Source organism: Schistocerca nitens, chromosome 6 (genome assembly GCF_023898315.1).
Source record: "Schistocerca nitens isolate TAMUIC-IGC-003100 chromosome 6, iqSchNite1.1, whole genome shotgun sequence".
Lineage (NCBI taxonomy): Eukaryota > Metazoa > Arthropoda > Insecta > Orthoptera > Acrididae > Schistocerca > Schistocerca nitens.
The window spans coordinates 722,535,644-722,552,482 of NC_064619.1; the positions used below are offsets into that span (position 1 = coordinate 722,535,644).

A 16,839-nucleotide genomic window follows, 5' to 3' on the forward strand; every position below is an offset into this window, starting at 1 on the left:
TAGGTAGCGATGTTAGACGCTAGGGTACCAAGTCGACTTTATAACTCATGCCGAAGGTGTCCCACTGGGTTCAGGCTGTGGGTCTGGGCAGGCCAGTCTACTTCAGGAACGTTATTGCCTTCAATCATCGCTTCACAGGTGCTCACAGGGTGGATTTTCAAGCTGATCAGCATCTCCGAATCGTTCCTCGCCCTTACGTTGCGCACATTGCTGTAACATGTGTTCATGTCCTTCCGCGTTTAGCGATTTCTTAAGCACAATATGAGGAACACACCCTAACCATGAAATAACCCACATACTTTTACACCACCTCCTTCGTACTTCACTAATGACAGGTAAAATCTCTCCTGGCATTCGAGAAACCCAGACCCTTTCATCGAACTGACATGACTTCAGATCATTCGTTTCCAGTCATCCACTGTCCGACGGCGTCGCTCTTTACTCCACATCATGTGTCGCTTAACACTGTGTGGCTTGTGAGGAGCTGCTAGACCACTGTACTATATTCTACTTGACTCCCCACCCTCAGTCACTGTGCTGCCTGGACTGCTGGTAGCGCCTAGGAACTCACGACTGATCCCTTCTCCCTCCTCAATGCTTGACGGTCCCTGTCCATCAGTATGTGACATCTGTACAGTCTTGGTTTAGCGGCGGCTGGTTCTTCGCGTTTCCATTTCATAACCGCATCAACAACATTCGAATGGGGCAGCCTAAGAAGGGCTGAAATTCCTTGACGGATTTGGTGTTCAGGTGACGTCCAACGACCAGTCCCTGTTGGAACTGAGTGAGCTCTCCTGGCGTACCGTTTTGCTCTCACTGCTTCTCTAATGACACTACAATACTCGCCACGTCCTTGTATGCTGGCGGGTCCGCCTCTCTAGGAGCCAATTTCGCACAAGGGTGTCAGGTTTATATTGATCAGATAGTGCGGCTACCGCCTAATAAATTTTTGCTACAGTTATTTTGAAGTGATCATCAAGAAAAAAACACCCGGACTAGGAACTAAGCAGTGAAAGTTGTACGTGTAAGTGAAAGCGTCTCTGCGGTGAGGATAAACATGGAAGGTGTGTTAGCGACGCCAGGTGCAGACAGTACTCACTCGTTGGAGACGTCGTAGATGGTGTAGTGCGCCGTGAACGACTGGCGGAACACCTGCGAACAAAAAGAGAACAGTCTGTGAGGCGAGGAACGCAGGGTGTCTCGCTCCCCAACTGTCAGCGCCGCTCCTCTCTGGACAGTTTCACCCAACGGAAAATGACAGCGCTCCCGGTTTTAGCTTGCCTGTACAAATGCAGGTGATTGGGCATACTTCTGTCGTATGCACGGTGAGGGGAGTGACTTCCGATAGCCGTGTTAAATAAATTACTGGAAATTGAAGATGGAGCTCCAGATAGGATATCAAGTAACTAAATTTTGCTTATTCTACAGAGTACATTAGGAAGAATACACGATAAATATGTGGGTACATTTGGGGTAAACAGGTGCCAAGTTGGGCATCAAGTCGAACGGAGCTTTGATGACAGATACGAGTGCGCCATTCCATGCTGCTTCATCCTTACGCCACAGTTCACTAGTTAGCGAGTGGAGGCTTGGGGGCTTGTCAGTCTAGGCCTACAGAACGTGCTGGCCACCACAGCAGCAGTCAAACGCTTTCTGTATCGAGACAGTTAGAGAGAGCACGGGCATCTTGGAAGATAACGGCACGGAGACGTCGAAGATAGACCACAACCACTGCCCTTAACAGGTCACACATGTAACGCCTGTTGTTCACATTACTAGCTGTGAGAAGCAGAGGCGGATGTGTTCTGTATCATTGGCATTCCATACCACCACGTCAAATACTGGACCCACTGATGATCACGAATTTAGTGAGGCAACGATCGTTCGTCTAGAGTCTACGCGTACGGAAACGACCATCGTAATGCTGTGCGCCGAACCGGGACCGCTTGAAAAGACTGCGTGTTGCCACTGCTGTGTGCAGTACGGTCGCTGAACTCACCACTGTCAGCGCACCTGGCTCTGCTGAAGCGTCCAGCAAACAGCAGGGACGGTCGCCGGCTGACAGTCCGTGATGTTCCACACATCGTAGCGCCGTCCGTGAGGATACTCGTCCTGCTGCACAACAATCTCATTCCCTGACCTACGGTAAGTGACGTGACTGTACGATACTGCACGATCGAGCGAACAGTAAGTCTGTCCTCTCGAGTGATTGTGCGCGGTGTCATTGAGATCCTATGCAGCCGTTAAGTATGGCCCTCTGGAACTGCTCGAGTCCGTATTCACACGATAGCCGTGGGATGTGGACAAAACGAGTAGCAACATCGTTGAAACATAAAACGTCATTTCGACAGGCAGCGATGCTGCCACTGCCAAATTCAGACACATGCTAATAGATGATTCTCCATCTTACATGAGGCACACACACTTATGAATCATAATGCCCTGCATAACGTTTCCTTATACACAGAATTTAGATAGCGTTACACCTATCTACACTACCCAGCAAATTAAACGATTACTTTTTCGAAACTCTCTGTTTCCACCTTTTTACGATTATTAAGTTCTAAATTTCGCTGAAAGGTGCGTATACCCTTCCTCTGTAATGGTGCGAAAACGTGGCGTCCTGCAAAGCCACCCTCTGCTTGGCGACAGCTAGGTGTCGAGACATGCGAAAGCAAGCCCACAGCTCAGAAGTTCGCATAAGGTGTATGGTGAGTTAATAACGTCACAATAACACCAAAATTCACCACAATTCTGCCCAATGCCACCTTGGACGAGTCACACACCGTCTTACCCACATTTCATGCCTTTTTTTGACGCCTCTGTGATGGGCGTCAGAACCGCGACGCCCAGCGTTGAAACAACGCTATTTTCTTATGACTGGCCGAGGAAAACATTATTCTAGATACATTGCCGCTCAAAATCGGGACGAGAATGCGACAGGGATGGCATAAAGCGCGTCAATGAACCAACTCTTTTCCTGGCGCACTCATAGTGCAGTGAGCAAAAGGAAGACGTCCCACACAACCGTTCACATTGCTGGCATCCTCGGGGGTTTAAGCCCTTCTCTAAGGACATAGTGGGGATGCATCCTCATCCAACATGATCGCACCCGTTTAGAGCGCAGCACAGCGCGATCACAATTTTTGCTCTCGTGTAGAGGTTGGAGCCACTTGGGACCATTCAAAGTCATCCGAAGCAGCTACGGATGCTTACGCTTTTCCAGCGCTTCAGTTTTCTGTCGATCTGCGGCGTAACCGTAGGGAGATGCGACATTTAGATATACATGAAGCAAATAGTTCTTCTAAGACTCATCTCTCCCGCCCCGCATCTCAGTAAAACTTGTACAAACAAATCCCATGACAAAGTCCTGGGCGCCTGCAGATTGGCAACCCCTTCGACACACTCTGACTCCGGCTCGCAGCGGTGTAAAAGCGAAGCAGAAGTGTAGGCTGCCTGCAGGCGCATGGAACTCTCCTCAAAGTCCTGTCCCTACAGCTCCATTTTGAAAACTCTCAATAAAAGAGAGCACGTGCCAGCGAAGATTTTGGCGAACTCGGAGCTTCTTGAAGGACTATTTGCTGTTTTATTCACACATACACTAAGTGATCAAAACTATCCGGAAACCTGGCTGAAAACGACTTACAAGTTCGTGGCGACCGCCATCGGTAATGCTGGAGTTTCATGTGGTGTTGGTCCAGCCTTAGCCTTCATGGCAGCTTCCACTCCCGCAGGCATAGGATAAATCAGATGTTGGAAGGTTTCCTGGGGAATGGTAGCCCATTCTTCATGGAGTGCTGCACTCAGGAGGGGTATCAATATCGATCGGTGAGGTCTGCCACGAAGTCGCCATTCCAAAACATCCCAAAGCTGTTCTATAGGATTCAGGTCAGGACTCTGTGCAGGCCAGTCCATTACATGGATGTTATTGTAGTGTAACCACTCCGCCACAGGCCGTGCATAATTAACAGGTGCTCGATCGTGTTGAAAGATGCAATCGCCAACCCCGAATTGCTCTTCAACAGTGGGAAGCAAGAAGGTGCTTAAAACATCAGTGTGGGCCTCTTCTGTGATAGTGCCACGCAAGACAACAAGAGGTGCAACCCCTCCATGAACAACACGACCGCACCATAACACCATTGCTTCCCAATTTTACTGTTGGCACTCACATGTTGGCAGATGACGTTCACCGGGCATTCGTCATACCCACAACCTGCCATCTGATCGCCACATTATGTACCGTGATTCTTCACTCCACACAACGCTTCCCCACTGTTCAGTCGTCCAATGTTTACGCTCCCTACACTAAGCGAGGCGCAGTTTGGCATTTACTGGCTTGATGTGTGGGTTATGAGCAGCCGCTCGACCATGAAATCCAAATTTTCTCACCTGCCGCCTAACAGTCACAGTACTTGCAGTGTAGCCTGATGCAGTTTGGAATTCCTGTGTGATGGTCTGGATAGATGTCTGCGTATTACACATGACGACCCTCTTCAACTCTTGGCGGCCTCTGTCAGTCAACAGACGAGTTCGACCTGTAAGCTTTTGTGCTGTACGTGTCCCTTCATGTTTCCACTTCACTATCATAGCGGACCTAGGGGAGCTTAGGAGTGTGGAAATCTCGCGTACAGACGTATGAGACACGGGACACCCTATGAACAGACCACGTTCGAAGTCCGTGAGTTCCACGGAGCGTCCCATTCTGCTCTCTCACGATGTCTAATGACTACTGAGGACGCTGATATGCAGTACCTGGCAGTATGTGGCAGCACAATGCACCTAATATGAAAAACGTGTTTGTGGCTGTTCAAAAATGGTTCAAATGGGTTTGAGCACTATGGGACTTAACAACCGAGGTCATCAGTCCCCTAGAACGTAGAACTACTTAAACCTAACTAACCTAAGGACATCACACACATCCATGCCCGAGGCAGGATTCGAACCTGCGACCGAAGCAGTCGCGCGGTTCCGGACTGAAGTGCCTAGAACCGCTCGGCCACCGTGGCCGGCGTTTTTGGGTGTGTCCGGATAATTTGATCACGTAGTGTATGTAAATGTCGCACCCGCCAAGATTACGACACAGAAGGGCAGAAAATTGGAGTACTTAAAAAGCTTAAGCACCCATTGCTGCTCCGGGTCACGTTCAAATTTCGTCAAATGCTTTTGATCGGCCCCTGGTGGATACAAACTGTACACCGTAGCAAAAACTGTGTTTGTGCTGCGCTCAACGGGTACAGTCACGTTCGATGGGGACGCATCTCTGCAACTGCCTTAGAGAAGGGTTGAAACTCGAGAGAGTGTCAGCAGTGCCAAAGGTTGCGAAGAACGATATCATGTTGCTCGCTGCACTGTGAACTGTCGTTTTCGACCGCGAAATGCGCGGCAGTCAACGCCCCAGAGAAAGGTGTGGTTACATGTCACCCCATGTTGCTTTGTCGTGATTATTCTTAGTGAAGATGTGTCCGTTATGTTTCCCGCGACCACTCGCGAGAAAATCGCGTGATCTCAACTCTGGGCGTCACGGTTCTGACATAGATCGCAGAGGCGTCAAAACAAGGCGTGAAATGTGGAAATGTGGGTAAGGGGGGCTGTGACGACCTTCCGATCGTGTAACACGTCCACTGTGGCATTGGGCTCAATTACGGTGAAATTTGGTGTCAATGTGACATCATTAACACACCGTCCACCTTACACGTCACATGAACTTCTGAGCTGCGGCCTTTTCTTCGACTGTATCGACACCTTGCTGTCTGGGAGTGCCGTCTAGCCAGAGCGTTGACGTCGGAGGGCGCCACGCTTTCGCAGCATTACAGAGAAAGGTTGTAGACACCTTTGAGGGAAATTTCAAAATTATGTGTCGGAATGGGTGGGAATTACAGGGTTCCCTTAATTCTTTTGCACAGTGTAGATTGTGTCGTTGCGTAAATCCAGGCATGTTGTATACCTCACTGCATTTCACATTTGTTGCCTGTCGCCTGCAGAGTGTGGCAGTTTTGATAGCCATCAGCATGTATGAAGATACATGTAGTGACTGTCAGCAATAGATGCAGGATAAGGGAAGTAAGACTGGTCTGGATGACGTAAGGTGAGCTGCCTTTCATAAGGTGAATGAAATATTCCCGGCTAGTTTTACGAGGGTGCTCTGAAAGTATTTTATGTGAATGGTCTTGAAACTTTTTCAATAAAACATTCTACATCTTTATTCTTCATATCTGCATATCTGCAGCCCTTTGCCACTAGAGGGATCCGAACTGTAGCGTGTAACATGGCGGTGTGTAACATAACTACGTAGGCACGTGAGAAACAGCATGCTGTTATGCAGTTTCTAACCGCACAAGAGTTCGTCCACACATGGAGTAACCTGACCTTCAGCATGACCATACACGAGCTCTGCGACATCTGCAACAATCCGACGACTTGAGTTCAGTGCCATCGATCATCCTCCACACAGTCACGATTTGGTCCCATCTGAATATCATCTGTTTCCTAAAGTTAAAGAAGATCTTTGACGGCATCACTCTGATAACGGTGAAGCGGTGCAGGCACAGGCGAGGCTCTAACTCCGCCCTCGTATTTTGTATTTGGGGTATACTTGCTGGGGACAGCTCCCTTTACGTAACCACACATCAGCTCGTATCTGCGTTAAAACATGTCATAACTGTGGGTATCTCAGTATTGGACAATAAGATATATTTGTCTTAATTGTGGTACCTTCATTATCCAGCACGATATGACCCACTGACCTAATACGAGACTCAAAACTGTTCACTGAAAATGCAATTATAAATGCGCTGCAATATTGTCGTACGTAGATTCCATTGAAATACAAACGAATTAGTGTCTCTAATCTTAAATAATGCTAAAAATAAAATCAAAATCTATTAGATAAATGTAATGTGATGGAGCACTGTGTCTCAAGCAGAGCAAAGTCAGTGATATTAACACAATCACAGGATAAATGGAATATTTCAGAGATTCTATAACACCACGCAATAAAATTCTTTGTATCAACATTTGTCAAATTTACGCTAACACCTACAGTAAACAGAACTAAAATTTTAAAAAAGCCGATCGACACACAGTGGACTCTAACGAGAACAAATCCTCTTTTACTTATGACATATGGTGTCATTTGGATCAGATAATGCTGAATAATGAAGGTAGCATTATTTAGACAAAAACACCTTATGCTCATACATTGACATACTGTACTACAGTAATATATCATGTTGTAATGAAGATTCAAGCTACATTTAAAGTGTGTTGACATAAGCTGAACTGTTCACACCACGTATATTCGAAATACAAAATACGCAAGTAGTTACCATTTCTACCATATTATTCTTGATAACTTTGTCGTCCACATTTGACTCTTCCACTCATAAAAATTTCGTTCTTTGTGAAAGGTGGCTTGTAAAAATGGGCAAATTCCGAAACCAGTCAGCCAAAAAATAAGTAGCAGCTTTGATGCAAAAATTTAAAAAAGTCCTCACTTTAGTATTTGAGACCTACAAGATGCAACGTACCGAAAACCTATGTACCACTAACCATCGTTATTCACAGTATAGGAATTTTTTGGTGAATTTTAGGAATCCATGTGTACGTTAAAACTTCCCTCTTAAAAATTTGTACATTTTATTTTATCATATTCCAATTACACAGCTTTTGGTTAAGCAAATTTACTTCACTGCCTATTGCATATATGAATCTTTCACTTTTTTATGTTTTATATCCCAAATGCTATAATCCTGTATTTTACCATTTTGTAATTTCTGTAATTCTACCGTTTATAAATATACCACGTGCACAAAGCGGCAGTCAATCACGGCCCAGAGTAAACTCGCAAATTCAGTGTTTGGTGATGATCCTGTAAACTAACATGTCATTCAACACTCGATAGTCAAAATGCACTCATCCTTGGGCGTTATCTCTCCCCCCCCCTCCCGCCCCCAACGAACAATGGACCTTGTAGAGGTGGGGAGGTTTCTGTGCTCCAACGATACAGATAGGTGCAACAAAAACGTGGGGGTATCGGTGGAGAGGCCAGACTAACCCGTGGTACCTGAAGACGGGCAGCAGCTTTTTTGGTGGTACCAGGAGCAACAGTCGGTATGACTGATGTCGCCTTGTAATGTCAGTCAACATGGCCTTGTTGAGATGGTACTACGAAAAACTGAAACCAAAAGCAAACTACATCCATGTTTTTTTTTTTTTTTTTTTTTTTTTTTTTGAGGACATGCAACTGTGATGTATGGGTTAATGATAACTATAGCCTCTTTGACAAAGTGTTCTGGAAGCAAAACAGTATCTCACTCAGATCTCCGGGCGGGAACTACTCAGGAGGATGTCGTAATCAGCAAAAGCAAAACTGGCACTCTTCCAGTCGGAGCATGTAATATTACATCCCTTAAGCAGGTAGGTAGATTACAGAATCTGAAAAAAGGAAGTGAATAGTTTGAAGTTAGATACAGTGGGAATTAGTAAAGTGCGAAAGCAGGAAGTACAGGTCTTTTAGCCAGTCATTACAGGGTTATCACCACAAAATCAGAGAAGGGTAATGCAGGAGTAGGCCTAATAAGGAATAAGAAAATAGGAATGCAAATAAGGTACTATGTGCAGCGTAGTGAACGTATTATCGTAGTGAAGATAAACACGAAGCTAATACCTATTCTCACCGAGCGAGGTGGCGCAGTGGCTAGCACACTGGATTCGCATTCCGGAGGACGACGGTTCAATCCCGCGTCCGGACATCTTGATTTATGTTTTCCGTGATTTCCTTAAATGGCTCCAGGCAAATGCCGGGATAATTCCTTTGAAATGGCACAGCCGACTTCCTTCCTTAATCCGATGAGACAGATGGCCTCCCTGTTTGGTCGCCTCCCTCAAACAGCCGAACCGAACCTATTCACAGTAGCACAAGTTTATACACCAGTTAAGATCGCGGATGATGATAGTGTTGAAAGAATGTATGATGAAATAAAGGAAATTATTCAGATACTTAAAGCAGATGAAAATTTAAATTTGATAGTTGGGACTTGAATTCGATAGAAGGAAAAAGTAGATAAGGAAAATAATAGGAGGACATGTACTGCGGAAAAGCAATGACAGAGGAAGCCTCCTGGTACAATTTTGCACACAGCATAATTGAATCATCGATAACACTTGCTTTCAGAATAATGAAAGAATATTGTATCTATTGAAGAGACCAGAGGACGCTGGAAGGTTTCAGATTGATTATGTAGTCGTAAGATAGAGTTTTCTAAACCAAATTCTAAACTGTGAGAGATTTATAGACGAAGATATGGACTCTGACCACTGTTTCTTGGTTATGTACTGTAGATTAAAACTGAAGAAGTAGAAAAAGTAGAAAATAAAGAAATTCGATCCTAGATAAATTGATGGAACCAGAGAAGATGCTGTAGGTGAAGATGAGATGGGAGATATAATCCTGCAAGAAGAATTTGATACAGCAGAAACAAGGCCTGTGTAGTAGACGATATTCCCTCAGAATTACTGAGGTCCTTGGGACAGCCAGCTATGACAAATCTATTCCACCTAGTATCAGACTTGAACAAAACTTAATAATTCACTTAACGGGATGTGGGAAACCGCCTAAAAGCCACATCCATGCTGGCCGCCACGCCGACGATAGTTGTTAATCCGATTAATTCGATTGGGGATCGGTACACCTCCCTGTCCTGAAAGCGGCGCTTTAACACACACGGCTATGTGGGTGTGTGACTTACTGGAGAAAGGTTAAAGAAGAAATTGCACGAGACTTCTGAGGCATTGAAAACGTTCCACTTAGGCCTTTCAGTGCTTTATTTGTGGTTCCATTTTTTTATTGAATGTGAGATATTTTGATGTATGCTGCAAAGTTGTATAAATGCAACAACTAAAGCCATCCGTTAGTGGTGTTGCAAACATTTTGCTTAAATATTTTCATTTTTTTCCAATCAACAGTGTTACTGTTGTTAATATTTTTGTGATATATTCTCTCCAAAGTTAAACAACACAGACACTGTAGAATGTGCAGTAACAGGAAATAAATGCATGAAAACGGTTTATAAGGCCTCTGAGAGAACTGCTCTGGTTAGGCAAAGACTTTATTGTAGCAGCATAGGAAGTGTTGTACTGTATGGAACTGGGGACCCAGAAAAGACGGAGACGCTTCGTCCCCACCGTAGCCCTCAGTGGTTCACAACCCTACAACAGGCTACAACAGGCTACAGCAATCCACTCACCACACCGCCGCCCCACACCGAACCCAGGGTTATTGTGCGGTTGGGCCCGCCAGTGGACCCCCCCCCCCCCCCTCCATGAACGTCTCACACCAGGTGAGTGTAACCCCAATGTCTGTGTGGTAGAGTAATTACGTGGAGAAAGTGTTTGAGCACAATCACCGACATAGTGTAACTGAGGAGGAATAAGGGGAACCAGCCCGCATTCGCCGAGGTAGATGGAAAACCGCCTTAAAAACTATCAAGGCCGGCATATTGGATCTCTACACTAATCCGCCGGGGAGATTGGTGCCGGGGACCGGCATAGGAAGTAGTAGTCTGTGCCAGTCTGGCAGTGTGGAGGTGTGGAGGTGTGTGTTACTTGAAGTGCAGTGGAACGAAAACTTATTACCTGGAAGAAATGAGTGGCTTCTCGTAACAGCCGAGGCAATAAATTGATGAACTAAAAAGAAATACATCGCCCCGGATAGCGAGATGCAAATGTACCACAGAGATTCCACAAACCTTAAGGAACGTCCGTCCACATCAGCAGCGCATCGATATAGGTACGTTTCTCATGAAGTATTGTAAAGTGCAGTTTCTAAATGGAAATTTCCGTGTTTCTTTGTATATAAATATATGACAGTGTGAGGAACTCGCTTAATTTCATTCTACAACCTATAACTACAAAGCACGATAGGCCTAATTTTGGCACTTAAATACGATTAAAGTACCTTAACGAAATTATATAGCCGCTGCCGAGAATTAGCACGCACCATTAGTTGCACGGTATCAGTCATATTAATATCAATTTCGCCTAGTGCATGATTAATGGTGTAGTTGCATGGATGGTTGTGTGAATGATGTTTATTACGATGCCATATTATTATCTAATTCAGTGCTACTGTATGTTATGTCACTAGAAATATTTCCGTCGGTCTTCGAATCGTCTTCAATGTTTTCTTTCTCTTTTCAAATTCCAACTTCAAAATTCTGCAAACACGTGCAAAAGTAAGATTCTATAGACGTATGTGCTTGGAGTATATTCGTCATAACACGGTGTTGGGTAGTCCGATTCATTCTCATTAAAATCTTTTACCTTAACAGCATAAATAAGTAGGAAATACCAACGGCCGCCTTATGAAGTGATGGGCCCTTCAAAATACAGCAACAGAATATGAAATACACTATCTTCGATGACGGATTCATTTATACGCCGTCGATAGTTGGTAACAATTAGTCACTCTCATTATCACAAGTCCATCCCCTTAAGGGACTGTGAATATGCCTGAGTGGAACGATTTCATCAAGCGACACTGAGGTATTTACACCGGCCAAAACTTTTGTCATCCCTAGGACACATCACGCTCACGCCGCGTAAGAGCGCCGCTAGACTTGATAATGATCCCACTCTGGCGAAGAGGAGAGTCCACAAGTTTATTCAAGTGTGCCGTAACCACCTGAAGCCATCCACTGACGATTAAATCCCGTAGACGTAGTAAACTCCTAGGATGTTGGGTGTTACGTTTCACCAGCTGTTCGAGATATTCCCAGACAGATTCTACGGGATTCACATCGGGCGACGTAGCGGACAACTTGAGATGCGACAGAGTTCTTTGAGTGTTCGTCAAAACAGAACGTATGCGTGCACCTCTGTGAGCACATCTATTTTCACGTTGGAAGATGTACAGGGAACAGCATCACATGGTCACCGAGGATGCTGACCACCGAGCACTCTTGTCCATCTGCACGGTAATCTGAATGAATGAGTGGGCCCACTCCATTCCACGAAAGACACCCCCAAAACATCACAGAAGCACAGACGAGCTGTACTTCGCACTCCATACATTGTGGCTTCAAGTAATTACTGGGCTGTCGGTTCACAGGACGACTTGAACAATTTGAAAACAGAAATTTGCGACTATAGTGGGCTACTGTCCAATTTGTATGTTCTTTGCTCCACTGAAGACGTGCAAGAATGTCCTTCCAGGCGTAGCCGACACTGAATGTCCGTTGAATGCATTTCTTTTTGCAAGGTTCGCTCTGAAATCGTTCGATGGAGCTACGTTCACTGACAACAGCGATTCATGTCGGGACTGAAAACAGAAGTCATTGACAAGGCATGACACTCGTGTCCGGTCCGTATCGGTTAGAATATTTCCGCGAGAACTGTTTTTACGCCGTGTTATATGTTTGTGAGTGGTGAACCATTCCTTGAAGACAGGTTTGACAGTCTACGTTGATACGCCAACAAATCGGGCAACTTCTTTCACGGTTCGGTGATGGATAAGATCTAACAGGATGGCTCCTCTCTGCCATTCTGTCCCGTGTGCACTTCGACACTTCTTGGTAACCTGATTCCATACGACCGACTAACATATTCTCGCCCCTTCAATACCATGGTTTACTTCGGTCGTGGAGTGCCACATGATCCCCTGGATCCAGTTCTACACCATTAACAACGCCCCTAGGCAATTAATGTGTTCGGCGGAGGTTCGAGTCCTCCCTCGGGCGTGGGTGTATGTGTTTGTCTCTAGGATAATTTAGGCTAAGTAGTGTGTAAGCTTAGCGACGACCTTAGCAGCTAAGTACCATAAGGTTTCACACACTTTTGAACATTTTTGATTAATGTACTCTTTTAAAAAAGTGACTATGTGAATGTATGCACGATGTATGGCAAGTAAATAACGATACTAGTGTAGAAATGCGATTTATTGCAAACATAGTTGCAGCTAACTTCCTAGCCTTTCAACATATTCCCTTCCCCCATGTATACACGACTGCATACGTCTCTTCCATAATTCAACAATTCTATAGTTTCTGGTTTTACCTTTTGAACAGATAGAAGATATGTTACCTTAATTCATTTTTCACTAGCACAGACTTTCTATGAAAGACCTGTTGAATAAGGATTATCTGAGAAATGGAATTCGTAGGCTGACAATGGAGTAGGTCAACAAAGAAGCGCAACTGAGCACCGCTAGAGACATTCGGACAATCGCTATACACAGTTATTTTTTACCACTGATTACATGCTAATAACTACAGGCCAATTAATTACTGATAGTCGCAAGAGAGCACCTGAAGGAATGTGCAGCAAATATGTGAGTGTAATAAAAATAAGCACCTTGTCAGCTTAGGGTTCTCCCCGCTTTCTGAGACGTAATGAACACGGACAAGGAAGTTGCATCTACATGACTGCGCTACAAACTATTTCATAGATAAGGCATTGTGGAACAAGGTTTGCACAAACTTCTGTTATATTTAATTCATCATGCAAATTCCGTCTTAATGTCCCTTTGTTCCCGTTCACAATGCCAGCGATCATCCGAATGCTCAGACATCGGTCCTTCCGCATAATTTCATTAATGTTCTGAACGTTTGCTTCAGTTCTTGAACGCACAGATCGACGGGGACGGTCATTATCTTCAGCCTCTTCTCGACCTTCTGAAAACCGTTTGCGCCACTGAAAAACTCGAGCACGTGACGTAATATTGTCAACAAACACCTCGTTAGCAAATGAGAACTTTCCATTCGCGACGTTTTTAATTGCACGAGGAATTTATCACTGGTATAGAACAACACCCTATGCAACCAAGGCTCAAAAGCAAGCTAAAGCAGGCAGGAAGACGAAACGAATGGTGACTGTTCTTGAAGATTCAAGGTCATCTGCTTTCCAATACCAACTTTCCCCTATGAGGACCCGGGATAGATGATGCAGTCTCGTTATTCAATTGCCGCATTTTGTTTGGCACCTTTGTCACCTACAAGCTATTATGGTTACAAACTATTATGATTCTGATAAACATGGAAAGAAATAATCACATAGTGATTTGGTTTGCAACAGACGACTCATAGAATATAACACTTGGTCATGTTCAGTCAGGCGTTATACCGCATGCGTTGCGTTAGCGTTGTCCGCTAGCTGCATTTTATAGCTAACACTCATTCCCAGAAACAGAGAGCAGCGGACACAGCAGAACGCGCAGTAACGTTGGCAGCCGTGGCCGCTCTTGGCACGCGACAGAGCCTCTGCTTCCAAATCGACCACCCATCCACTCAGCGAGGAGAAGCAGAGGTGGGCAGCCACCTGATTTATCTCCAGCTGCGTGGAGAGCCCGAAAAAAATAACAGCCCACCGCAAGGTCGGTGCTGGAACGACTGCGTGTTCAAACTGCACCCCCCTCACCGCCCCAGTTCTTCCCCTCCGTAGTTTCTTGGCCGACTGCACACACCTCTGAACAAATATACCGATGGTGATCATTGCAGGGATGCCAGGTAAACATAGTACTGGGTTGGTGCGTAAGTTTTTATAAGTTTAACAAACAAAAGATGTACACGTAATAGAGACTTTAGTCATCAATAATATTTTCTCTTTTAACATTTGCAACAGTCTGCCATCGCTGGGGTAACTTTTCGACTCCGCGGCTATAGAAATAACGCTGTTTTGAGGCGAAGAACTCGCCGAATCATGTTCGGAGGGCATTTTCATCCGGAAAGGAAATTCCTTGAAGATAGAGAGCGGTAAAGGTGAAAATGTGAGGGCGGAGGATCAGATAATGAGGTGGGCGGGGAATGAGTTCCCAGCCCAACTCTTGTATAGTGTTTTTTTTTTTTTGGCAGTCTAGTAGAATGCGGGTGGGCGTTATCATGGAATAGCATCACTTCGCGCTGTCTTCCTGGTAGTTGTCCTTGGACTGTGTCTACAAGACGTCCCACGTGTTGATAATAAATGTCAGCGGTGATGGTTACACCTCGGGGAAACAATTCGTAGTACACTAAAATATCGCTGTTCCACCAGATGCATACCATTATCTTATGAGGGTGCGCGCAGCTCTTTGTACAGGGAGTAGCTGCTTTGTTTGGGTTCAACCATTCTTTCTTTTCCTTATGCTAGCATAAAGAAATCATTTGTCGTCACCAGTAACACTGCAGGATATGAATGGTCGGTGTTGTTCGCGAGACAGTTGATGACGAACAAGCTAAGATACACCTATGGCCACCCGCAGAGTTTTTGTGATTTTGGCTTAGAGCATACGGTACGCAGTCACTTGATTTTTGAATCTTTCCCATTGCACTCATATGTCGCACGATGGTGGAGTGACCACAGTTCATCATATTTGCCAGTTCTCGAGTACACTGGCGTGGAGCATTGTAGATTAATGCTCTTAAATGATCTTCATTGTAGCCCCGAAGGTCTTCCTGAATGCGCAGTCACTGATGCCAAAACTATGAACCTTAAAACGAGAAAACCATTTTCTTGCCGTGCTCTGTCCAATGGCGTTTTCCTCAAGCACGGCGCGAATGGTTATAACTGCCTCCGCTGCTGTTACCCGCTATTGAGCTCAAACAGAAGAATATGTCAGAAATGTACCGATTTCTCCAATTGGCACCCCATTCTCTAAAGTTCACAGCCCCAGTCACTATCTCCAAATGAGAAAATGACAATATGTAAACTCAAATAGCAACAGTCATTCACAGATAAAATATAACAATGGAAAAATAAGCCCATAGCAACAGGAATACCAACATTCAAAACAAAAACGCTACGAACGTATGCACCAACCTAATATAGTTCTAATGGAGTTTTTATCTAGTACTTTTCTTTCAGCATTCCAAGGAGCAGATGGGCTGTTTAGCTCATTAGACAGTCGCGATTTTTTTCAGCCTATCGCCAGGCGAGCTGGTAGCGGTTTAGAAAGGTTCCCAGTTGGGAATAATCATGAGGCGATTGTCAGTTCCGGCAAATGTCTGCTAACCACGAGAAACGCCCTGATAACGTTTGCCGGAACCAGGGCTTTCGAAACATTATTTATCTAAACTGCTGGAGACTGGAAGCATCATATAAGTAACACCTTGACCAAACACTGCCAAACTGATTCACGAATATTCGCATGCATTTTTATTAAAATTTCTCCTTTTTGCAGACTGACTTCCATTAGAGATAAAAGCTACTCTTACGTATGAAGAAAGATGTATCTAAAATTACTGAAATCTTTTCAGGTGCAGGTTGCTACACAGTATGCCCAGGGACTGTGCATGTGCAGCTCATCACCACTTCGAACCATTGGCCTGAGGCACATGCGAGTATCTTACCGACACATCAGACAGACAGTTGGCTGTAGAGCGATGGTGACCTAGTGGACTTAAGGAATCAATGTGGCAAGGCGACAAGGCAAGGGCTTTCCAGAAAGCCTCCACCACAGGAAGTTCTTAGTACTATTCGACTGTGTCTAACAGATAAACGGATGACAATAACAAAAGTCCGGGCAGCGCTTAAAGGCGGAGTGTCACTACGAACTGTCGGTAACAGATTTCTGGCAGCTGCATGGAGACTTCGCTTTGTATTAGGTCGTTTACTGCTGAGGCCACGCCACTGAGAACAGGAGTTGACGTGGCTGAGACCCAGAACCAACTGGGGCACTGAGTTGCAGCCTGTGGCGTTCAGCAATGAGTGTCGCTTCTGTCTGTGCCAGTCAGATCGACGTTAACGTATCTGTGGGCGACCCGGTGAAAAGTCACAGAACGCAACGATTCTTGAGACCCATACCTCCCCAGCTTCTGGAATAGTAGAGTGGGGATCTGTCGCATATGACAATGGAGCTGATTTGGTGTACTG

The 16,839-nt window shown here is 45.1% G+C and overlaps 1 protein-coding gene across 3 annotated transcripts in view; it reads right to left on the reverse strand.

Annotated features, from left to right (window-relative positions):
• The window catches only part of LOC126262714 (inactive dipeptidyl peptidase 10), a 1,533,490-nt gene that overhangs the window by 342,295 nt on the left and 1,174,356 nt on the right, over positions 1-16,839 (reverse strand). For all 3 annotated transcript variants that reach the window (XM_049959500.1, XM_049959499.1, XM_049959498.1), the window contains exon 7: positions 1,100-1,152. In XM_049959500.1, coding sequence (XP_049815457.1) covers positions 1,100-1,152 — 53 coding nt within the window. The remainder of the gene's footprint in view (positions 1-1,099; positions 1,153-16,839) is intronic.